Here is a 24,055-nt window from a genome sequence, read left to right as displayed (position 1 = left end):
GCGCGGCCCGACCATAGAGGGGCGGGCGGCGGAGCGGAGCGTCGCCATGGCGGAGGCCGCCATCCTGCGGGTGCGGCACTGCGGCGCCGACATCTTCTGCCGCCGGGCGCCGCCGCGCTGCCCCGCCTGCGGCCGCCCCCTGCGCGGCGCCGGGCTGCTCGCCGCCCCCGTCCGCCTGCCCTGCCCCTTCCGGCACGGCCACCGCCAGCCCTGCGCCTTCCTCCTCCGGCCCTCCGCCGGCACCTTCCTCGGGTAGGGGCCCGCGGGGGGCGGCCCGGGGAGCCCGGCACACCGCCGCGGGGCAGGGGGGCGGCCCGGGGAAAGGACCGGACCGGCGGTGGCCCGACCGGCGGCCGTAGGCCCCGCAGCACCGCTCGGCCCAGGGCCTCGGCCCAGCGCCCCGCCGGCGGGTAGGAATAGAGCGGCCGCTGTGTAAAGTCCTTATCAACCCCCTTTTCTGGAAATGAAAACGCCTCTGCCATGGTCGCAGCAGAGCTCTGCTGCCCGACCCACGCCTTGGGCCCAAGTAGCGTGAGAAGCAGCACAGGGAGAGCGTACAGGCAGCGCTCCCATCCCTCACCAACAGCACTGTTTCTCTTTCAGAGGATATGACGGGAAATCTGACCTTCACGTTGGGATAACCAATAGTAACGGTAAAAAGTACTTTGTAGTTGCCTTACAAACTACCGCCCCCCTCCCATACCTTGGATTTAGACTGCATGCCCGGGTCAGCGTTGCCCCCTCCGCCTAAGGTCATCCAAAGTGCGTGACAGTTATTTCAGAGCCACTTCTACTGCTGTGGTAACGTCTGGTACCTGTTAAAAATGCAGGCTGCAACATCCAAATACCTGATGCTTTGCTGTTGAAGAATGCATGCTTCCTCAGCCCTTAGCTGTTCACTACAAAAAGAGTATCGTGTAGAGATCAAAAAAAAATCTCAAGTCCAAGCATTTATCTCGCCTTGCTGCAGTCAGCACACAGAGCTTCAAGTCAAAGTCGTACCCCACTCTTCACATTGCACGGAATGGAACTGGCAGTGACTTCTATTCCTGACACTGGGAAATAAAAAAGTGAGGCAGCCTACTTTTTTAAAGATGTTACAGGAAATGTTGACTTAAACACAGCTTTTGCTAATTCTAAAACTACCCCTAATTAAAAAACCAAGCTTTTAAAAAGCCACATTAAAAATCATATCAGGTTTTCCTAGAGTAGGCCCACCCTGCAAAATCTCACTTCAGATGTTTGTTTAGTATAAAGACAGTCTAATTTGGGGGTTTAAAAAAGAAGCCTGGTTGCCCTTAAGCTGCTTTCATTATCAAAAGACATCTGAAATTACATTGTAACAATGAGAGGGTATAGCTAGTCTAAGAAAGGAAGGCAGCATGGAAAACTAGTAGCAGCTTTCATCACTTTAAAAATAACAAAAAAAAAAAAAAGGATGTGGATCTGATTCTCCAAGTGCCACCTGACAATCTGTTGCTGTTTATTTTCAGGCGTGGTGTATAATTACAACGAAGAGGGCATTCACAGATCTGAAACTGGATGGGAACAGTGCATTAGTATCCCACTAGTACAGCCAGACATGTTTGGGCTTCTTCAGCAGTGGGATAAGCTTCTAGAGGAATTTTCTGTGGGAGAGGCCTGGCTTCCTCACAGGTATGTAGTTGAAAAGCTGGATGCAGTAGGAGATTTTAGTCTGGGATGATAAACTGGGCTATTCCATTTCAGACTCTGCAAGGCTTGGGGCTCATTCAGAGCCTTGCTCCTTTAGAACATGTTACCAACAAACCGGCCTAAACAACACTGTCAGGCTGTCTTGAAACTTATGGTCTTGCTAAACAGAGTATTTTTAAGTTGTAAATAACAAACATATACTGGAACATAAAAGCTCTAAAATAAAAGATCATCTTAGGGAAGAGTAGGCTGCTGAGTACAAAAGTAGAAAAGTCAAGGAACAATTCTATAATTATTTCTCCTAGGTTTTAACAATTTTAGGTATATTTGCATTTAAAGGTTGACCGCACCGATGGGATTCTTGCCCAGATCTTACATCCAGATGACTTCTTTGTTGTCAGTGATCAGAAATGGGAAACACAGTCAGGCTCATTTGCAGCTGGTTTGTAACATTGCTTCAGATAGTTAAATACAGAAAGACTTCCACATATTTTGAATTAAACCAGTATGTCCCAACAAGAACATTCAGTTCTTCGTAGCTTTCCTTAAAGTTAATGCCTGATGACAGTGTTGCAAATTAGGCAGCCCAGCTAAAACATGCACTGCCACATCACCAAGCCAGCTGGTGACAAGGCAGCCTGTTCGCCAGGAAAACACCAGCCCTTGAACTGGGCATCACTAACAGCACATGTAACAAACAGCCTGTCTGGGCATAGTTCTGTCAAGCGTCCAAGTTAATGAACGTAGACATCATCTTCTATAAAAGAAAAAAAAAAATCATCAAATCAAAAGCATTTTTTATCAATTCTGTATGTGCTCAACTATAAAATTTCAGAGATACTGCATTATTGCCAGGAGGTAGAAGAATTTGACCTAGAATAGAATTTTAAAATGTTTACAAAACTTGTAAAGCCAACAGGATTTGTGTCTCTCTGATACTTTTACAGTTCCCAGTGCCTTAACATCATTACTAAAATTAACAGTGTCAAAAAAGCATTGGTAGAAGGTGGATAGATGTGTGCATCTCTTGTACAAGCTTTTATTTGGTTTTCTTCTGTCTGCCACCTCCTGACAGTGACCTACTTTTTCCACAAATAGACCAGTGACCACTAAACTGCTGAATACTGAACTCTTTTTTTTTTTTTTTTTTTTTTTTTAAGATGTTAAATTAACTCCTCTGTTTATTTTTTCAATGGACAGGAACTGCGCTAAACTAATCCTGTAACTCTTCTGGGTTCAGAAGAGATCTGAATCAAGAAATGCTAATTTCTTGATTGCTTTTCACTTACTGGAAGCATGGCATACACCAGCAACAAAGAACAGTGGCTACAGCCATGACCAACAATATCTTACATTGCTGAGAGATGCTGGGTTTGCCTGTCAGAATATAAAGACATGCTTCCCAAAAAGGAGAAGCTAACTGGAAGGCACAGATGGTAATGAGAAGTGTATTACAGTCTGTTGCATTATAAATACAAAGATAGTCTGCAAACAAAAATGAAAAGCTACGTGCTCTGCTTAATCGTGGAACTGATTCAGGAAAGCACTTGTGTGCTCAAGTCACCCAGACACTGCAGTGCTCTGCATTCAGCCCTGAGCTGCTGAACCCAACATTCCTTTCAGTGTCACTTCCAGGTGTTTTGCACTGCGCAGGGACGATGGCCACTCTTGAAGTTACTCATAACTATTTTTCTTTAACAATGATTTTGGTAAAGTAAGTACACTGTAGGAAATCACTTGCTCATTCCCAGGAAATGGGAGCTCATAGGTCACTACAGATGCCTTTAACAAACCTGAAGAGCTTTGAAGGAAACTGAGCTGTCCTGAACTGGGCTCAGGGTTGCACGGTTGCTTTTGACAGCCAGACAGTCCTCACAGCTTGCAAAAACACCTTGTAAATTCCCTGGGCTGACAGGCAAGCCTCACGGAGCCACTGACAGTACAAGGCAAGGAATGAGTCCCAGGGCCAGCAACAACAAGGGAAAAATGACAGAGGATGAGGCAATTACGGAAGAAGCTTGAGGATTAGGCAGATGCAAACAGGAGTCTGAGCAGGTCTGCATCAAGTGCTGTTGTACAGGGCCAGTGGAAAAAGCAGCACTAGGTGGTGAGGGAATGGAGTAAATTACTGAAGTTGTTAGTGGCCAACATGAAATGTTTGGGAAAATCCGAGAAACATTCTGACAGAGGAAAGAACAGGTAAGTGCCATATGCTCCTACGTCAGGGTAGTGGGGGAAAAAAAGAACATTTTAAATGGCTGCGCCACCTATTCAGTTAGTATTTCTGTCCTTGCAGAATTGTCACAAACTGGGAGTTTGACTGGCACATATAGCAACTGTATCAGCCTATTAGTGGTAGAATTTACCTGATTTTAAGTAAGCTTCCAAGTTAATGCCACACAAAGAAGTGCACATGGCGGCACACAATTAACGTAACTGCTGCAGGAAGAAGTTTTCAAGCTAATGGAGTAACAATACGTGGAAGACCAAAGGTTAACAAGGAAAAGCCAAATAAGTATAAAAAAATAAGAACTCATTATTGTGAAGTCTGCAGCCTTTTTTTTTTTTTTTTTTTTTTCTCCATGCTCACAGTTTCTAGTATCCCTGACTGGAAAGTACAACTTGTGATGAATAGAATACATTAAACGTAAGCACCAGTACTAAAGAAAGGTGGCAACAGTTCTTGGAAAGCATGTGCTTCCTTACTTCACTCAGTCATATCTTCCTCCATGCACAGTATTTAATGGATTAGTGCTAACTCTTATTAACAAGATGGTTTTCCTAGGTATGAAGGACATGACCACAACTGCTACACGTACGCCCTGGCGTTCATTAACAGTGTACTGACTGCACAAGGAAAACAGCAAATGAGTAAAAGTGAATTTACAGAGAAATTTGTGATCCCGCAGACAAAGAAAGCTTCTAAATACATTACTCTGCATCAGGAGCTAACAGCTAATGATTTCTACATTGTACCCCTTCCTGATCAAGAAAAACAGTGATGAAAACAACAGGTTGCTGTATTAAAACATCCACAACATGCAGTAGGAAAAGGAAGCCTCAAGACTCCCAATCTCAGGGTTTAAGATGCATGATCTATTTAATGTACATAAAAACACAGCTAACTTTACACGTTAACCTGCACATCATGGAAGGATCAGGAAACTGAACCTGCGTGTTTGAACAAAATACTATCCATGCAGAAAACTTCTGTGGGAACTATTCATGTGGAAAAATGTTTTCCTACTTACATTCACTGTATGCTCTGCTCTGCCGAGATACTTAATATCAGAAGTTTTAACTGCTGTGTAATTAAGGGTTTTAACAAACGAACTGGTAACTTAAGCTGTAGCAAACCAAAATGTTTTTTTCCTGACACATCTGTTTACTGATGGGTGAAAAAAAGGTAATTTGTGCTTGCCTGCTGCTGAAATCCAAATTTAATGCAGATTCACTACATGCAAAATTATTTTTAATTACTAATAAATAAATCAATCCAGCCTCTTTGCCAGATAGATTTCTTTTCCAATTCTTTACGTTTTGCACATTTATTCCTTAAACCAAGACAGATGCTTAGTACTAAAAGATAGTAATTTAGTGTCTGTATCTGTTAGTATCTGTAATAAGCAACAGACTCCTCAGGATTTATCTCTGAGTCAAAACTTAAGAAATTTAAGTTAAAAAAAATAAAAAGATCCTCCAACAGCACTTCTACCTACTGTACATTACACGGAAGTGTAAGCTGAGGTCAAAATTGTACAGTCTAATTTTGTGCGATTCCCCTTTACTTACATTCTAGTTTAAAAAAAAAATTTCAGCTTTTTTTCCTTCTAATTTCTGCAAAGTGTGCTGGTTTTAGTCTAGATCTAAGTCCTATTTTCTCAAAGACAGAGAAGTAATCATAAATGATTAGGGTTTTGTCTACATCTAGTTTACACTTTCATATACACAAACTGCATTAACCCTGCCCCTCCGTACTCTCCACCTGCACACACATTTTACACACTCCCCCCACCATGTTCTTCCACTTCTTGCTAAATTCTCAATTATAGCTCCTTTAAAAGGATATTCAAAAAACAACACAATAGAGACAACCAGCTTGCAATGCTCAGTTCGGCTGCCATTGGAGACCTCCTATCCACCCACTCCTAGCGCGAGTCAGAATTCTTCAGCTAGGATTTGGCTTACAAAAAGAAATTATGGTATGCTATTTCTGAGTGAATCAGAATACATACTTCATTGAAGTACTGTAATTTAATTGGTAAAAAATAAATACAATGGCAAGTATCAGTGCTATGGTACAACTAAGTTATTTGATACAACAGTACTGAAACATGAAGTACAGTCATCTGCAGCTAGAAATAGAACACCTTGCCACATACAGTCAACACATACATACCTGTTTGGCTTAAAAAAGCTATTGTGCAATGAACATTTTCATTTTACATCTTTCCAGTAGAAGTCATATTAAACGCAAGCAAACACTAGATCTTCCACTTTGAGTTGTATGTAGTTTCCTACATTGGTGACATGGCTTTACTATCTGTGTGGTTTTGTTTGATGGGAACAGTCCAAGTTGACAGAATTTTTACCAGCCCTGGAAAATTTCCTGTGATCAGGAGGCAAACCCTCTTTTCTAGTGAATGAAAACAGCACAAAGAAAATCCAAAACAGTGTCATTGTCACCAGCTGTACTGTATCCTTACTGTTGTAGCAAATGTGTTTTCTCACAACACGGGGAAGAAAAATAAAAATCTTAGCAGCGCGGTGAAGCAAGGAAGCCTATTGTTCAAACACTAAGATGAAATTCAAATGCCTGAATCTAAACCAGCAATACTTAAAATGCAGTGTAGTTGATACTTAAACCTCCTGGCTCTACCTGAAAGACAGCTGAATACCTGCTGAGTTGGTTTGTTTGTTTTCCAAATATGGCTTAGCAATAGTAAACATCAGATTTAGGAACCTGCAATCTAGATGATTAAATCTTACAAAAAAATCAGAAAACAGCAGGCACCTAGTGTAGCAAGGCAGAACTGGTCAGCACTGCCCTATACCTCACTCTATACAAAATGCAGCGGTGTGTCCCACTCTGTTTTACAACATGTGATAGGCCAGGGCAAAGAGAGCAGCAAGTTCACTATAGAAAAAAAAAAAAAAAAAGTATAGACTGTTGTAGCTCAGCAAATCTTTATTATTTTCTGCACAGTAGCCCACCTTCAACAAAGGTAAAGGGCATCAACTTGTGGTCAGGGCATCTTGCTGTCATGGGGCAAGATTGTGCCCTTACTGACAAGGAGGAACGCTGCAAATCCCAAGGGAAGAAAGACATCTTACCCAAACGGGGAAAGATGCCTAACACCTCACTTTGCTGTTAGGTGCTCAGACTCCAGAATGAATTTAAATCCTTGCACATTCTGGGAAGAGTTCCTCAATTCTGAGCAGTGCTTGTGAAAATAAGCCACTAAATTCCAGGGTCTGGACACCTAACAGCAATGTGTTATAATGCTCAATATTGCAACTACCAAATCTCTTCCCAAATCTAAGTTTGTGCAACTTCACCAAGGCTATGAAGTCAGGTTTTGTTTGAAGAATGGTACCACAGGTATCCCAAAAGGTTATTTGACTCCCTGTATTTACTGCTTAAACTTGAGGCCTATCAAGTTTAAGTCCTCCTTTCTGAAGAAATGTAGGAAGGACCCTGTGCCAAGCTACAAAACAAAGATAGCCTTACAATTCCCAAGTTCAACTCTGAAGAACCGGTGAGGTACTCTCAGAAAACTGTTTGATCCCTCATTGCTTTGGCTTGCAGGCAGACTTTCAGATTTCAGACTTCAGTGGCCCTGTAGGCCATAGGACCTGTTCAGCACTAATGTCTGGATCTGTCAGAATATTAAAAATACCATTACTCATCACTGCAGGTCTGGAAGTTTTAAGGACACAAACAAGTATTTTGAGTTGGGACACAGCTTTAATTTTTTCCCCTTCATATGCATTATTATAGTTCAGTTATGTTTTTCAGTACAACATTCTCTCCAGTAAAGAGGATATACCTCATTTTAAATAGCATTTATACATACCAACGAAATATGTCGATAGAAACTGTTCCGAGGCAACGGTTCAGCATGAGAAGATGAGGTAAAAAACAATAAGAAATGGTATTTAAAAAAAAAAAGCTTTTCCTAGACAGTCAAAGTTCATCTTGCTCATTGCGCTCACGGGAAGAAACCCAACGAGTTACAATCAGTTCCTGAAATAAAAACCAGCAATTATTATGGGGGGGAAAAAAAAGCTACAGATAATCACCGAGGGGTGGGGATTAATCCTTTAGCAAACTGACATACATTATGTGACCACTGAGAAATCTTAGTAGATGACTGCGCTTGTTCCTGAAGTGAGCTGGTCTCACACATTTTTCTCCCTTCATTTTTAAACATACACTAACCTTACAGCCTCCATAAAGTATCCCTGTTTCCCCATGCAAATGCTTACATTCACAGAAGCAGCAACATTCAAATTTAGATTAGAAGATCTTAAGTCTTTAAAGAGCCTGCAACGCATTTCTCATGTCTTGGGGCACAAAGGAATCGAGTTATTTTATTGCAGCTATGCGTGCAAATACCAAAGCATGCTAAAGAGCAAGGAGCAGTTCAAGGGAGCTCTTACAGTTCGCTGCCCAGCTGCCCCAAGGCAAAGCTACACAGGCAAAGGAGAGGAGTAATTACTCACCTGAACCTTAATTCTTTTCATACATTCTGGTGTCGACATCTCTTTTTCAGTCATGTCAGACGGTCTAATCAAATAGCATAACATAAGTTCCTGTTGGTATACAGAAAACACGAATACATGAATTTCAACTGGTTTCCTTCTATACAAGTTTTAGATTAATTAGTAAATGCAGATACCAAGTTTCTTACGAGATGTCTTCTGCAAACCAAGTTGGGGAGACCTGTATAATAGGCATATCTCATTTTCCTTAGCAAAGCAAAATACTGCTGTAAGATAAACCAGAATTATAACACAGCACCTGAGCACCATGGCTAGGAGTATGGAAGTACTGTTTGAGGCTCTATCACAGAGAAAATCTTCTGGAAGCTTTCCATTTCACTGTTCAAAAGAAAATCCTGGTAGATGGAGACGGCTTTATAAACAGAAATAGCAAGCAGGAAAGAAGTGTCCCTCGGGTCTTTCTTCTGTTCCTCACACAACTTTTAACATTCCTACAGGCGACAGAACTTTAATAAGCTCCTTCCTGAATTCATCTGGATATTGAAAAGGAAACTTGTTTGTATACTGGCAACTCAACATGTTCTTCGGCAGACCAGAAACAGAAGGATTCTCCTTCCTGCCTCGCTGCAACTCCCTGTTCTTTGGAACTAAACTGCACATTTATAATTTTAAAACTATATTAAAACTAGCATCTTACACTTACCTTAGAAGCATTAACAGTTGTTCTGTTCAACCCAGACAAGGACTTCCAGCTGAGTGGTCTGCGAAGAGGACCTTCAAAATTATCATCAACTAATTCAGCAATGACAGAGTAACTGGAAAACAAAGCAGATATGGTAACTTTCCTTTTGTGAATTGTCCTTGTAGGAAGATCACGAAACTTAAGAATTAGAGCCTAAAAATTGGCATTAAACAATATGCCAGCATGCAGTAAGCAAGTTATGAAACTTAAGTCTCTTTCTACTAGGAAAAGAGGAGAAAAGATGAAGTTGTGAATATGCTTACCGGTACTTTCCCTCCCTGCCCTTCTACTGTTTGTAGCATTCTCTTATGAATGCCAGTCTGACATTTATAATCAATTTATTACCTAGGAGTTCAATCTCACTAGCTAACAAATAAAGACAATTATCATCCCTTAAAAGTTTTTTCTCCCAAATTACATAAATGATCCATACCATATATTTTTAAAAGTCAGTATTACTAAATCAAATTACTTTCTTGAGTGAATTAATCATAGTACTAAATATGCTCATTGCAACTTCTAATTTTTAATGTCTTACTACTGTTACATGAATTAAATGAAATTGTGTTATTTAGTACCTCTGCTAAAAGGACTTTTTGCTTTCCCAGTATGACTGCATCTGCTAAAGTATTTTGAGTGAAGAATACCTGCTTAACCAGTGAGGATGCTAAAGGTGTGTGAGAGAAGTTTACTAACTTGAAACTAAGAAATTAGACAGAAACATGAGCTTCAAACCTTGCATGATAGAAGGGGGGGCCTTTTCGATACAGCACTGAAATGAAAGAGAAACACCCTAGTTAGATAATCACAGAGTTTCCATCTGAGTTTAATACCTGAGTCCATAAATATTTTCAAATGTTTTACAAAACTTCAGCACTTTTAAATTCTGCTCAGAATTAAGTTGTCCCAACAAGTGGAGAGAGAGAGAGAGGGAGAGAGAGACAAAAAAAGCCATGGGAGCAGCAGGGTGACTCAGGGCAGGGGACTGGCAGGTAAAAGATAAAGTAGAAGAGCCAAAGGACAGTTAGCAATTGCTGTGAGAAAAAGTTTTGGATGGAATTTTTCTGCAACAGTCTCATGCTTTTAACACTGTATTCGCAACAGACATCGAGCCACTGGAGTGCAAGGAAAAGATCACAATAAACCATGGGATTTCTGTTCCAAGCAAGCATTTTCTACAAGTTTTAGGAGAGGCACAGGGCACAAGTTGTTACATACTGCCCACCAGACCCACTAAAGTTCCTTCTTTATGCATAGGTACACAAGACTTATTGCAGCTGGACTGCTGTAACTGCACTAAATGGTTAAATTTATATATATATATATATATATGGTTACACAGTCTTCCCTTTGTCAGGAGCTTGTAAGAGGGGACCTTCTTTAATCAGCACACCTTTTCTTATACAGCATAGACCCTGTCAGGAAAAGGACAAGCAGCACTTCATTCCAGTGACAACCACGATTTGCAAATTATCCATTATAAGCAATTGCAGTAATGTCAACTCTAAGAAATTACTGCCAAAGAACAAGAAGCTAGAGGAGCTCAGGAGTAAGGCAGAAGTCCTACTAGCCTTAAACTAATCCACTTCCTTTGTCTGGCACAAATCCAAAGGCAGTGATGTGCTAAACAACAAATTCAGGCCACAACACAAAGGAACAGTGAACAAACTAGTATCAATTTCACATATACATCAGGTGATCAACAGCAAAACCCTATCTACAGCACAGGGTAAACAGCGATGATGAATTCAGTCAAACCTACACGCTGATCTAAAGAGCCAGCTCAGCACAACCTTGACATACTCAAATATACAACCCCCCAAGTTATATAACTGCGTCAGCAGTATTAAAACACCTGCTGGCTTGCAAGCATATGTTAAAAATATCTCCCTTTATGCACATTTTCCTGTAATGACAGGCATTACTGTACTGTTTATGTTGACGTGAGCTGAATGTAGTTCTTTAATTACTTAGCAAGGGATTAAGGATACTACTAATTATTCCTGTAAGATTAAAAACCCTACCATTAACATCCAAGCAGGTCCCTTCTGCCTCCTCGCCCCACAAAATAAAAACACACAGAGAAACAGTTTTAGCAGTAAGCTCAGCAGCAGTCCAGCTTCCATTAAACGGGACGAATAATGAGGTGCATGGACTTTGATGTGAATTGGGATCTAGATGCAAACCTGCTATTCCAGGGACCCTCATGTTAACACTGCAGAAGATGTGCTTAGAAGGGGACAGAGAAACTTGGGTAGGGAATTTCAGTGCAATCCTGTATTAATTATTAACCTCATGAAGCAAAACAACAGGTCTTTCGAGCTATCTCTTCAGCTACTGGATATGTGATGTTATTTTCCACTCACATCCTAACTTTACTGCTAACCCACAGGCTAGCCAAAAACATCTTTTGCCAACTGCAAGTAGCAAAGCCTGCTCCAGCCATGCAGCTCCTCACTGCTGAATTCATCTTTGCCACTGGAGTCTTGCACTGCTTGAAAAGAATTTCAAGTGCAAATGATTCCATTTTTTAAGGAAGTTACTCACAGAGATCAGTTCCATACTTCAGTCCGACTTTGGGGACCCAACCCTTACTGCGGAAGTAGTGATATGCCATGTAGGTAGTTTTAAAATTGGGCTTCACTTCGCTGAAAACTTCCCATAGCTTCAAAATAGTTAGGGGCTCCTAAAAATCACAAAGGCACTAATGTGACTATATTAAGCAAATATAGAATGCTGTGTGTAGTAGAGCATAACAACAGCCAAGTATCAACTATCAGAGGCTACTGCAAAGAGCATGAACTTCAGGCAACAAAATATGGAATCCCTAAATACAAGACAGAAACATGTTGCTCCATTTAGTGCTTTTTTTTAGCGTTTCACAATCAGTTCCATAATGCCCTTGTTTAAATAAAAATCTGATAAATCAAACTAGAAGCATAGGTTTCAATTCTTTTGTCGTTACATTAACAGGAGTTTGATACACTTATAGATTAATGCTTAAAACTCCAAAGAATTTTCCTGTTTCAGGAAAGAGACTATTCGCCATATTTTTTCTCCCATATTTGCTTTCCCCATATTTCCTGCCGAAGTTACAACAAAAACCTTTCTCTAGAGAAAGACTGTTCTTAACTACATTTGCCTTGGTAAACATAAAACTTTCAGACAATACCATTATTTAGAAGAAAAACTTCCTAATTATCTGTACAGTATTTCCTCCTTCAGAATTAACAGCATAAAATACTGCCGTAGTAGGTAAAAATTTCAGATCCAAACATATCCAACCTAATGGTATCCCCAGTAATGAAAAATTAATCTAAGGTCTTACCTCACCGTAACAAATACTTAAACATCCCAGAGCGTACACCAGGAAAAAAGCCTGAAAAAATAAACAGAGTAAGTTTAACTGATAGCTAGACTCTTTCTGTGGTTTATATTCTATGCAAGAAAAAAAGACTCAGTTTCATACAAGACTCCTAGCATCATCAAGACAAACAAGTTGCCTGAAAGTTTTCTTTGAGATTTGTCTTCATGACCTCTGCATTTCAACAGACACAGCACTACAAAAAAAATCTATGCATGTGCTGTAGACTCCTGAAGGCACGGTGTTAAAACTAACACACATGAATATATTTAGAAGCAGCACATTCGAAGCAGGATTTATTTAAATGTTATACTCCTGATATTTCCATACTTAAATCCTATCACTGGTCTCTTTGTCAGTGGGATTATTCATCTAAAGCGAATGGGATTGGACCCTAAGTAATTTTTTAACCATATCATGTAATTATCACAGGTTATTAAAAATAAGTTTAATGACTAAACCAATCCAAATGTTTGTAAGACACTGCAGAACCCTGTACTTTAGAAAGTTATTAAATTATGTTGTAACGTAGATTAATACTTACTTTTCAGATTAAAACAACTTGTACTGTACTTGAAACATACCTCTTCCAAACTGAGTTGTAAATATTCAAAAATCCTAAATGGATTTCTTCTGCATACTAGTCTTTCCTTCTTGACCAGCTACAAGAAAAATTTACTATATTACTACAACTTTAAACTGGAAAAAATACTGAATTCTGAAAATAGCACTGATGATATAATTTTTCTAAAAGATGAGGATACTCTTTAACCTTACATTTTCTTGTGCATGAGCGGAGTCATCTTCAGGACATAAGCTACCTTGTTCTTCCTCTTGCACCAATACATATTCTGGAGCACATTCATTTGACTTGACCATCTCACAAGATCTTTGCTCAGTACTCTCCTTAGCCTTACAGCCACAGTGCACGAGAAAACCATGCTTCTGGCAAGACACTTCAGCTCTCTCTTTCAAGTCACCTTGCTCCTGTTCTTCAGAGCCACGTACGGCCATGGGATCAAACGCTGCATCGCCTTCCAAACAGGCTTTCTTGTAGCCTTCATTCTGATTCTCAGGACTTCGGGCTACGACATTTCCAGTAGCTGTAGAACACTCTCTGGAAAGTTCTGTATTTTCTGTATTTGGGCCCATTCTGTTGCAGCTATGACTGGTTTGTTCAGCTCCATCCTCTTCCAAAAATGGCAGCTCAAGAGGCTTAGTGTAATTTTCAATAATTTTGGTAACCGAGCAGTCATCTAATCCTTGCTCTTGCAAAATACTTTTAGCCCACTGAACATGACACTGGTACCTAGTAAACAAGTGAAAGAAAGAGAAGGTCTAGGGCATTAAACGAACATCTTAAAAACAAGCATCTTAAAAAAGAAGATTCAGCACAGTTCACAAAACAAATCTGAACACACACCTCAATAACTGCTATGCAACACGCACAGCGTAATAGGACTCCAGTCTTCAGGACATTACCAAACATCACCATTCTGCTACCTTCTTTGGCTTTGTTTTGCCTTTTAAATTTCTGTGGCAACAAACACCATTACCAAAATGTTGCACAAGAACATTGAGGACTACTGCCATACAGTTTCAAGAAGCAAAAAACTCCCTTCTCCCACGGAAGCCTTAAGCCTGAATTCTGTCTAAGAACATCTTGGTATCAGGGCTTGCACAACTAAAATACGCAACAAGACTTTGCATATAGATCTCTCACACACTTCATCTATATACAGCTAACTACTGAGAACACTACCTTCAAACTTGGTTTTAACTACCTGTGAAACAGCAATGACGTAGCAAAAACACGAGCATAAAAATCTTAAGCAGAAACTACCTTCAGTTTTAACCAAAACCCTCACATCTCTGAGAAATAACAATAATCCTTTCAGTGAAATAGCAGCTGAAAACTGTAAATATTTCTAATATTTTTCCATTATGATAGAGTTTTTAGTGCCCCTTTAATTATTTCTCCTTGGAAGATTACATTAATATCCAGTTGAAGACATTAATCTTCACTCTGTGAAAGTTACAGGTAGCTGAGTGCAATGGTCCTTATTCAAACCCGGACAACTCTGGTACAATATTCTTTATTTCTCCAAACAAAATCCTAACACAGCAATTACAGACCAGGTAATGAAGAACTGCAAAGACAATTAAATGCAAATTGCATGTGTCAACACAAAATATAAGTCCCTCTGACGTCTCATAATAAAGCTATATAATTCAGTGCTGTATTTTTTGTTATTAAAAAATAGACACCTCTTTGTCCTATGATTTAATTACCATATAATTCGCACTTACAGATCTCTACTGAGACAGATTATGATGCACTTTCTGCACCAATTTAATGACACTTCCATTGATGCTCAGCTGTATTTGCTGACACATAAAGCAGTCACAAAGTAGGCTAGTAAGAATGACAAGTGTTTCTGCAAGCAGTAATAACTGTACTAGCAGTAGTAGTAATACTGCTGTTTGTCTTGCCTAAAGTTGTGTACCAAAGGAGCATAACCTGTAATTTAAGTAAAATTTTTTAGTTATCACAGGATTAAAGCAGAGTAACTCTTGCAGTTAGTTCATATGCTATTTAAGCAGAACAAAATAAGTATGTACTCCAACACTCTGTTTTCTTAAATGTACAAACTATCAATATTAATAGAGACTTTAAAAAAAAAGTTAAAACTTTTATGTATTATAAGAGTTCAAGAGCTGCTTCAACCCACACTGTATTAGTCCAGTAAGGAATTGGAAAGCTATTTTAAATAGACTGCCCTAGAAATTTCTTTCCCCTCCTCAGCTGAAGAACAAGTTTATTATGGTTGATACTATTATGAATTAATTACCCACACTACTATGCATGCATTCAATCTTGGCTTCTAGTCTGCAACTAATATATGCAAGCTTATATGAAAAATCATGCTGAATATCACCTACTGTATTTCTATGTTTTCTAATGTGATTTATAAGTGAAATACAAAGAAAAGAAATAGAAGTGACCAGCATGTATACAGCCTACTATATGAAAACCAGTAAGATAGAACATAAAATAAAATCATTTATTTTCTAAAAAAACCCCAAGAATAATGTAAATTAACTTACTTTTTTGATGTAATTATAGGCATGTTTATGTTAGCACCTGTATAAAGAAAAATCATACATTGTTTCATCAATATAAAAATGTTTTCATGTGATTTTGAGCATTGAGGCAATCCGTGGCCTAGTATTTACCCACATTTTCAATCCTCTATGCCACTTTGGTCCGACTTGTATTCAAGAAGGACATAGCAGAACTAGAAAAGGTCCTAGAAAAGGTACAGAGACAACAAAGACTGAACACCCTGCACAAGTGGAACAACTGAATACACTGTATTTCTCCAGCCTGTAAAAAGACAGTCTTTCTACAAACAACCGGGAGCAGACCAAGTGTAATTGGCTATAAGCAGATTAAAAATCTCACAAATCCTTGCCTCATGATTTCATGGACACTAAAATCTACAGATTAATACCAAGAGAAACTGGGTATTTTTAGGAAGAAAAGTTCAAGGATGATACCTTTACTTCCAGACTTCCTAAGTGACAAATCAGTGAAGGCCAGGAGAATGCACTAAGAAGCTACTGTATGTTTCCTGTTCCTATATTCTTCCTAGGGATCTTGTACTGGCCATCATCAGATGGTATGGGGGGAGATAGCCTTCATCTGATCCAGTAGAGAGATTACTTTTCTGGGTGTAATTTATAAATATGTATCTTCAACAAGTGAAGAAAAGTGAAAAGCAGTATTAGAATAGCGATGGAAGTACAAATGGGCACTATTTACCTTGCCACTTAGCAACCAGTAAAGGATCTGAAATGCTGTACACAGGTCGACTTCTTGAAAGGATACCTTTTCCAAAATAGCCCTTCAGAGAAAAGGAAGAATCCTTATTATATCATCAGACAATTAACTTATTTACAATTATAAAATGTTTACCGCCAAGATCAGCTGAAAAAAGATAAGTGAAATTCTGCAGCATTTAAGCTTTGCCTAAAAGCTTGTTGCTTAGCTTCCGGTAACTAGTTCAACATTAAACACCTGCACTCAAAGATTTAATCAGTGGAGGGTATTGGTTCTTCTTCCTCAGTTCTAAGTATCTGTCAGACAGCATCTCCAAGTAGACTTTTGAAAGCAGATGCAGAAGAAAACACCTGTGTATCAATGCTGTGACAATGCATAATAGAAAACAAAGACATGGGTAAAGCTACTGCATAAGAATGGTGGTGAAATGGTACTCGGTCATAAGAGGCTTAATGTAGCTTATTTTACTTGGGAAGAAATCACTCTGAAGTTAAAAGTATTATGCAAGCATTTATAAAACATTAATATTCCAACCTCCTGAACTTTAAAAACAAGAAAATGCTTTTGCAAAGTTGCATAAAATGTTGAAAGGAGAAATAAACATAACAAACAAAGCCTCTGCAGCTGTTTTTTAGCTTGCATCACTTCATTCCAAAATTTATTTGCTGGTATAAGAATTAAACACTTTTCACATTTGATACAGAATATGTGTCTTATACTGATTTCAGGAGAGGAAGGAGATATGGAGATATGGAGAGGAAGGAGATACTGGAGGCTAAAGGAAAAGGAAAACATAAAGGCAAGTAGGTTCTAACAAGTATTATGCTCTATCTATGTCTAAAACACTAAAAATACTGTGCAAGCAGGGTACAGCACCTTGTTATAAAGCTGTTCAATATCTTCAGGGTTCCTCACAATCACATTGTTGTTAATGATTTCAGCCTGGCACATTCTGAAATCCTTTCCACCTACATCCACAGGAAAGGGAGACTCATATGACTCAAAAACTCTTCTTTTCCTTCTTGGGGGATGAAAAACTGCTTCTGCCATTTCCCAATATGAATGTTTCCTCCTAAAAAATGGAAACAAAACATTTAATGTTCAGGAGTTAAAGTTTGCCCATTTTTACATGTTTCAGCAATATTCCCTTCCCAATAGCAAATTAGCGATAAATCCTACAGCATAATCCAAGTTTAATTTTGTAACTGTTATGCCAAACGTAAGCAGTGATTTGCTAGTGTTAACTGTTAATCTTTTTCTCTTGGGCATTGCAGTATCCCCTGCAGACCAGGTAGGGATCGCTCTCAGCCAAGAGTTTATAAAGCAAACTTAAGATGAAAGGTGAGTACCGAAACTACTGAAAATGTTGCAAGAACAAAACACACGAATAGCAGAATAAGCAGAAACCACAGCGGACAAGTGTCCAAATATAAACTGTTTTGAATAATTAAGGGAATAAATTTTGAAGGAAAAGCAGTGGCTTGGCAGGTTTCTCTTCTTTAAACAGGAAAGCCCTTGCACAGGGAAAGCGGACAGAGCATGAGGCGCCGGGGACAGGGAACCCTCACAGCCAGGCGGAACCACCGAGGAGCGGCCCTTCTGCCCCGCCGCGGGCCGGCGACCCGCAGGGAGGGCCGCAAGCCCTGCCGGTGCCCGGGCACAGAGAACCGCCTCTGCAGAGGGCCGGGCCTGTCCCCGGCAGGATAACCGGGTAACCGAAACCCGCAGCCCGGCCCTCAGGACCCACAGGCCGAGCACCGCCGCCCGCCCGTCGCCGTAGCAACCGCGCGCCCCACGCACCCGTCACCGCCGCACGAGGAGGCCGCGCCCCGCCGGATGAGGGGCTGCGCGTGCGCGCGCTTCGCGCGTGGCCCCGCCCCACCGGCGGCCGCGGCGGGAGGCGGGAGGGGTAATGGCGGGTGTTCCGCCGCCTTCCCTCGCCGCGGTGAGGGTCTGGTTCCGCGGGCGGAGGGGTGGGAGCTCCTGGGAGGAGACAGACCGCGCGGCCCCGGGCCCCCGGCTGCGGGCCGAGCCTCGAGTGAGAGAGCGGAGCGGAGCGGCAGAGCGCCGCACTTCCCGCGCTGCCGGCCCCGAGCTGCAGGCACGGCCGCGGGCGGCAAGCCATCCGGTGCTGGAGGTTTAAAAATAATAAAAGTGAGAGAAAAATGACATTTTGTGTGGAACACCCATCCTGAAATGAATGATGAGCTTCATAATGAGGGGCATTTGAGATACATGGGTGGATGAAATTTTATAGCTGTGGGAGGTGAGGCAGAGAGAAAATTTTCAGCTTGAAGCGATTGGTTTTGGCTCTGTGACAAACCCTTGACATGGCCGTGACTCATATAACCGCCTGGGATAATGCAGTGCTACTTGCACAGCTTGTTAACAGAGGTAACTGTGATCGTGCTGCTCGTTACCAGAGCTGAATTCAGGAGGATGTGGTGGTGCAATTTAAAAAAAAACCAAAAAGTACCCGAATAAAAAGCAAAGCATTTTCACTAGTTAGTGAGGCGCAAACACCCCTTTTTCTGTTTTGATAAACAGCGAACTTGTTACCAGTCTGAGCCTTGCTCATCAAATTCATAATCGTACATGCAACTGCAACGCAACCGCCTTTTTGTATTTTGAGGTTATGCTGTGAAGTGCCACTATCAGAGAGGATCAAGACATTTTGGCTCCAGGGAGACAGACAGCCTGTCAGTAGAGAAGTGTGTGTGATTTTCAACAGAAAGACCACTGATGAAAAGTTGTAAAAATACATCGTTCTTACGAGGTATTTTATCTCTTATTCTCATCTTCCAGGCAGACTCGTGAGGCACAGGGGGGCAGTAATGGTTATAAGGCCACACAGAAAATGTGGCGCAAACATGAAAATACTAAACTAGTGTTCTTACAGTTATTTCCTCCTGAGGTCTACTTTGTATACCAGCTCACAAGTGTTAATTTATTTTGAACGTTGATTCACACACAAAGTGTTGAAGCTAAACCACAGAGAACCCTGTTGTATTCCTGTCACCAAAGTAATGCTCTGATAACTTCAGGTTCATTCTTAGAGCTCTACCATTAAAATACCAGTGAGTTAAAGTATTCTAAGTAAAAACACGAAAGTAAGCCAGTATCAAAGATGTCGCTGTTGCAAAATTCTTTCTAAACTTGTCAAGTCTCATTTAAATGGAAGTGGATATATCTATGCTAGTTATATCTATAATTTTCCCATTATGCAGACACATTACTAGGAGACGTACATTACAGGGAGAAGTAGACAAAACATCAAAAAGCTATAGGTCACTTGCTTTCCTTCACATCTCATTATCTTCGTACAACCTTGAGAGGGAAACCGCAGCCTACGCCATTCAGTCCATCAACTGAATTACACTCATATTTCTTCAACCAGATATTTGCTCTCATTTCTGATTATAAACCCAGATTGTGCTTCAGCCAGAAGTTTTGCTATCTGAAGGACAAGCTGTCTTTAAGATGAGTCATGCCCATATTTTTTTTAGAATATCAATAATTGTACAGACACTTTCACAAATATCTGGATCTATTTTATGATGAGGCAGCAAATGACAAGGCGGCAGTTAAATGACTAGGCTGTAGCTCTGAAAAGCAAATCCTCAAGATTATAGTGAATCACAAACTGGGAATGAATCAGAAATGTCATACTGCTGTCAAGAGTCAAGAAGAGAGTGACAAGAGTGACCTATGAGAAAAGACTGAAATAACTCAAATCTAGAAAATGTAAAATGGGCAAAGTAGACCATTGCAAACAGGGAGACATACATTGTTCTGCATGACAACTGGAAAATAATAGGAGGAGCAAGGAGATTATATTGCAAAATAATATGGCACCTGTGAGGTGAGGACAACACTGTTATTACCTAGGAGGATTGTATTATGTCCATCACTGGAAATTTTAAGAGCAGGTTAGACAAACGTCTTTCAGGAACAGTTCAAATAAAGTTAATCCTGCCGCCAGACAAGGGACCACACTAAAAGCACTGAAGATCCCTTTCATGGGAGTTTCCAGGATTTATCCTTCCAGGAGCTTTTCTGATCTCTCTGCAGTGCGGCAGAAAATGCAATACTCTGTACTGCCCTACAGAGGCCGAAAGCCTGCAGCTTTTGTTAAATCATCTTTCAGCTTTCCAGTTCTGTTTCACAGCCTTTTGGTTCAGGAATGTCATTATGAGAACAGACTGTTTCATGTTGGCTCTGGTCAATTCATTGCTTCTAACGCAGAGTACTCGATTGCTTACTATTTCTTGATACTCTGCTGAATTATTCCATTGTTCCTTATTAAATTAAGGTCCAAACTAATGTCAGCTTTCTGAAAAGACTCATATGACCCTCTTTTCCAAATCATGATGAGAACAGCTTGGTTGTAACCCTTCAGTTCTAGAAATGCATTGCCTTAAACTTTGACACAGTTGCCTTTGCTGCATGATTTTCAGCTGTCCATTGCCTGACTCTTGATGTCCTGTTGTTTACATTGCCATACCCAGAATTTCCTATAGCACTGTCCCATTTGGGGACACTAGTGCATGCACAGTACTCCCTCTGAACTAGCAATGTGTCTTTCCAGGGGGAATTTGCTAGCTTCTGCTCCGTGTTGTTACAGGATTTCTCAGTCGGTGGTAGAGGAGTAGAACTGAAGAATAGTTACAGTGGAAAGACATGCTCCCACCATCGGGCTTATTAAACTCTTTCTGTGACCACATATGTGGTAATATACTTCAAAATCTGCATAAGCATTTTCAATCATGTACCCTCAGCCTTTGTGTGGTTTATTGTGTCCTTCCACTGTAACGGTTACATTACAAAGTTCATCTGGAATAATTTAGATGAAACATTCCGTTTATACAAGAAGAGCTCATTTAATACTATATTAACTAATATTTAACAGCTAATATTAAATAATTTTCATGCTATGAAGATTCTACTGCCAGTAAAATTAAGTTGCCATATGCAGGAAAGTGCTAGGGAGTTTTGTTTCCAAGGTGGTTGTTTTCTGGATGTTTGGGGACTTTTATAGGGAGTTGGGAAGTTAATTCCCAGTCCTATCTCAGCCAAAACATACAGGCCAGGTACTCTTTAAATACATATTTTACATTCTTAAGCTTATTAAAAGAAACAGAAATGTCAGCCTGTAAAACTGTTTGCCTATGTAGCACTCTCAAGGAAATAGTCATAAAATCCTAAAAGAATGACCTATTCTTTAGGTAATTTTGGATTGCATACCAAAAAAAAAAAAATTTGCATGGAATCCCATGAAATTCAAGATTTGCCATTAGGTTCATTTCTGTCTCTGGTTTCCACAGAATGTTCCTGTGAAGTTTTCTTACCCCATACTAGTTGTAGTCCACAAAAGAAAGATTATGACACTTTCTTTTCAATAAAGCTCTTTCCTTTCTCACAAGGTGATTTGAACAGTAGTAGGAGGATGGGATGTAGTTATTTACATTAGCTGGTTCCCGTTTCCCCAGACTGACAGAAATTCCCATGGAAATTCTGGTTACATTAACTTTGACAGAGATACGGGACTGTTTTTGGAAACTTTAAAAAAACCAACTAGGGAATAGTTTTCATTTTTATTAATATGCAGTATCTTCATTTTGTTTATTAAAGAAATAAATCAAGGTTAGTTTCTGCTTAGTTTCAGATGGTTTTCACAGGAGACCAAAAAAGAGAAGTCAGACAAATATTGGCTAAGCATCAACCCAGTAAGAAATCCCATAATAGCAGAAATCCCGAGGTGGACAGCAATAAAGTGAATAGCATGAGAAAAGAGAACATTAAAAATGAGTATGTAGTTAGCATACTTACTTCAGACATGGAAAATGATTTTGTGTTCTTGGAGTTTAAACACTTTGATGAGGAATTCTTATAGAACCTTGTGATCCAGCTGACATCCCATCACATCAGGGTCTCTGCAGACATTGCAGTGCAGTGTCATATTTTTGTCCTCACAGCTAGCTCTACAAACTATATGTGTTTAAAAATCTAAACATTAATTTTCAGTGCATCAACGCTTTCAACACCCCTGAAATTATCGCTTTCCTTCTCCCCATGGAAACTAAGGCAAAAGTTATGAGCTTGCAATTTCAGGGGAAATTAGGGGCACTTACAACCTCTGGTTTTTGCCCATCCCTTGAGCTCCCATATCAGCTTTATTTACCTTTTGTTGAAGAAACATTTGTTCCTTCATGGGTCATTAGTTTTTCTGCTTCATCAATCACCTAGGTAAGTTGTTAAATGACGCACAGCTTCTGTTTTGCCAAATTCTGACTCTGTCACCTTCACCTCATGCAACTAAGCAATGGGCCAGACAGTCAAAAGCAAGCACAAAATGTCAGGCTCCAGCAAGACAATCAGTAAAAGTCCATTTCGTTTTTGTTGCATTTTCATTGGAAAGAAAACTGTAATAATTAGATGTCTCCACTAGATGTCCATATTTCAGCAATTTTCAATTATAAATTCAATGAAGGTAGCTGCAGAACACATAAAAATGCTATGCTCCGTTAAAAGAGGTAAATACAAGATAGATTTTCACGTTAGTGAAGTTATGCACCTGGCTCTTTATCTAAAAAGGCAGTGAATCTAGTGCAAAACACTCAAAACCCACCTTTCGCTTTGTACATCATATACTCTCAGAAAAAGGTCCTTTAAACCTGTCAGACTTTTCGGATATTGAATATGATCTCTGGATGTTTACAACCTTGCCTCTCTTATTATTTTTCAAATTCTTATGTGCTTTGTATTAACTCGTAGGAATAAATATTTGGAAACAGCTTTCAGATTTTTAGTGTGGGTTTTTTTTCAGTTTGGCTTCTAGTTTTTCTATGGAGAGTTCTTTTTTGTATTCAGATGTGTGCGGATTCCAAAACCATGGCTCAGATTTTTAGATATGCCTGCATAATTGTAAAATAATTGCTTTGCTCATGACATTTTCTTCAAATATTGATGTCTAATATTTACCTACTTTTTCTGGGTATCTAATGGGTGTTGGAAAGCATAGTTATGCTCGCGTGCACGTAAGTACGATAACTGAGCACACGTTCTTTTTTATGCTTGCAATTTTAAACAAACCGTATGTAGACAGCCTTTTGGCCTTGGTATTCATTTACTGAAGATGCTTTTCACTGCTTTGGCTGGGCAAGGGAACCTTATGGCAACTGTGAAGAGCGAGGTTTGCACTCCATTTTAAGCGTGTGCTCATCTTCTGCCAAAGTGGTGAGTGTGGAGGCATGGAAAGCACCAGGCTACAACTCCAAACATCTATTCGTGTGCACTGGAAGAAGAGGATCTCTGTCATCACTCTGCTCATTTGCCTCAGCAAATCTAGAGTCACCTTTATCTTGCCAAATTGGTGACATTCTTACTCACTTCCTTGATTAGCTGTAAGACTACAAACAGAGATACCAGTTCATGTTCTCTGTGATGTTTTTGTGATTTGCATACCCATTCATTAATAATAGGCCAGAGATTAATAATAGGTCATTAATAATAGGCCAGTGGTTTAGTGCAAATACTAGGGAATTCCAAGGAGCTGAAATGAAGACCTTATTTAAGATTACTGAATTCCATTCTAGGAATAACCTAGAAGAGAGACTTTTTGCACTGTTTTTCTTCTGGTTTCCCAGGCATTTTCAGTTTTGTTAAATGTAAGGATGGAACAGATTTTAGAGAATACTATGTACCA

At 40.0% G+C, this 24,055-nt stretch overlaps 2 protein-coding genes across 5 annotated transcripts; one reads left to right on the top strand and one right to left on the bottom strand.

Moving 5' to 3' along the window:
* Positions 1 to 16: 16 nt before the first annotated feature.
* Positions 17 to 9,096, top strand: MKRN2OS (MKRN2 opposite strand). Of its 2 annotated transcripts, none has more exons than XM_074879746.1 (4): positions 17 to 252; positions 604 to 653; positions 1,494 to 1,656; positions 8,898 to 9,096. In XM_074879746.1, exons 1-4 carry the CDS (start codon positions 47 to 49, stop codon positions 9,049 to 9,051), a joined length of 573 nt encoding a protein of 190 aa, XP_074735847.1. In that variant the 5' UTR covers positions 17 to 46; the 3' UTR covers positions 9,052 to 9,096. The 2 variants fall into 2 exon arrangements, with proteins under 2 accessions (XP_074735847.1, XP_074735846.1); XM_074879745.1 differs by lacking the exon at positions 8,898 to 9,096 and adding an exon at positions 4,460 to 5,185.
* Positions 6,714 to 22,409, bottom strand: TSEN2 (tRNA splicing endonuclease subunit 2). Of its 3 annotated transcripts, XR_012630313.1 has the most exons (13): positions 22,180 to 22,409; positions 17,227 to 17,422; positions 16,333 to 16,414; positions 15,615 to 15,651; positions 13,284 to 13,815; positions 13,091 to 13,168; positions 12,471 to 12,521; positions 11,690 to 11,828; positions 9,878 to 9,914; positions 9,104 to 9,215; positions 8,401 to 8,490; positions 7,752 to 7,921; positions 6,714 to 7,553 (listed from the first exon to the last, which is right to left on the bottom strand). XR_012630313.1 is itself a non-coding variant. In XM_074879739.1 (12 exons), exons 2-12 carry the CDS (start codon positions 17,398 to 17,400, stop codon positions 7,862 to 7,864), a joined length of 1,392 nt encoding a protein of 463 aa, XP_074735840.1. In that variant the 5' UTR covers positions 17,401 to 17,422; positions 22,180 to 22,409; the 3' UTR covers positions 7,623 to 7,861. The 3 variants fall into 3 exon arrangements, 2 of the variants coding, with proteins under 2 accessions (XP_074735840.1, XP_074735841.1); XM_074879739.1 differs by lacking the exon at positions 6,714 to 7,553 and having other exon boundaries at positions 7,623 to 7,921; XM_074879740.1 differs by lacking the exons at positions 6,714 to 7,553; positions 22,180 to 22,409 and adding an exon at positions 18,151 to 18,205 and having other exon boundaries at positions 7,623 to 7,921.
* Between the last annotated feature and the right edge of the window lie 1,646 nt (positions 22,410 to 24,055).

The sequence above is a fragment of the Strix uralensis genome, chromosome 10 (genome assembly GCF_047716275.1).
Source record: "Strix uralensis isolate ZFMK-TIS-50842 chromosome 10, bStrUra1, whole genome shotgun sequence".
In the NCBI taxonomy this organism is placed as follows: domain Eukaryota; kingdom Metazoa; phylum Chordata; class Aves; order Strigiformes; family Strigidae; genus Strix; species Strix uralensis.
The sequence above is the reverse complement of the archived record's forward strand: the minus strand, read 5'-3'. Positions and strand labels throughout refer to the sequence as shown.

Excerpts from the sequence above, each read along its gene's own strand:
- MKRN2OS (XM_074879745.1), top strand. The coding sequence starts at position 47 with ATGGCGGAGGCCGCCATCCTGCGGGTGCGGCACTGCGGCGCCGACATC. Across the intron at positions 253-603 it reads TCCGCCGGCACCTTCCTCGG|AGGATATGACGGGAAATCTG; the intron begins GTAGGGGCCCGC and ends TTTCTCTTTCAG. Across the intron at positions 1,657-4,459 it reads GAGGCCTGGCTTCCTCACAG|GTATGAAGGACATGACCACA; the intron begins GTATGTAGTTGA and ends TGGTTTTCCTAG.
- TSEN2 (XM_074879739.1), bottom strand. The coding sequence starts at position 17,400 with ATGGCAGAAGCAGTTTTTCATCCCCCAAGAAGGAAAAGAAGAGTTTTT. Across the intron at positions 15,652-16,332 it reads ACTGGTTGCTAAGTGGCAAG|GTGCTAACATAAACATGCCT; the intron begins GTAAATAGTGCC and ends TTCTTTATACAG. Across the intron at positions 9,915-11,689 it reads GAAGTATGGAACTGATCTCT|TGCTGTATCGAAAAGGCCCC; the intron begins GTGAGTAACTTC and ends CTTTCATTTCAG.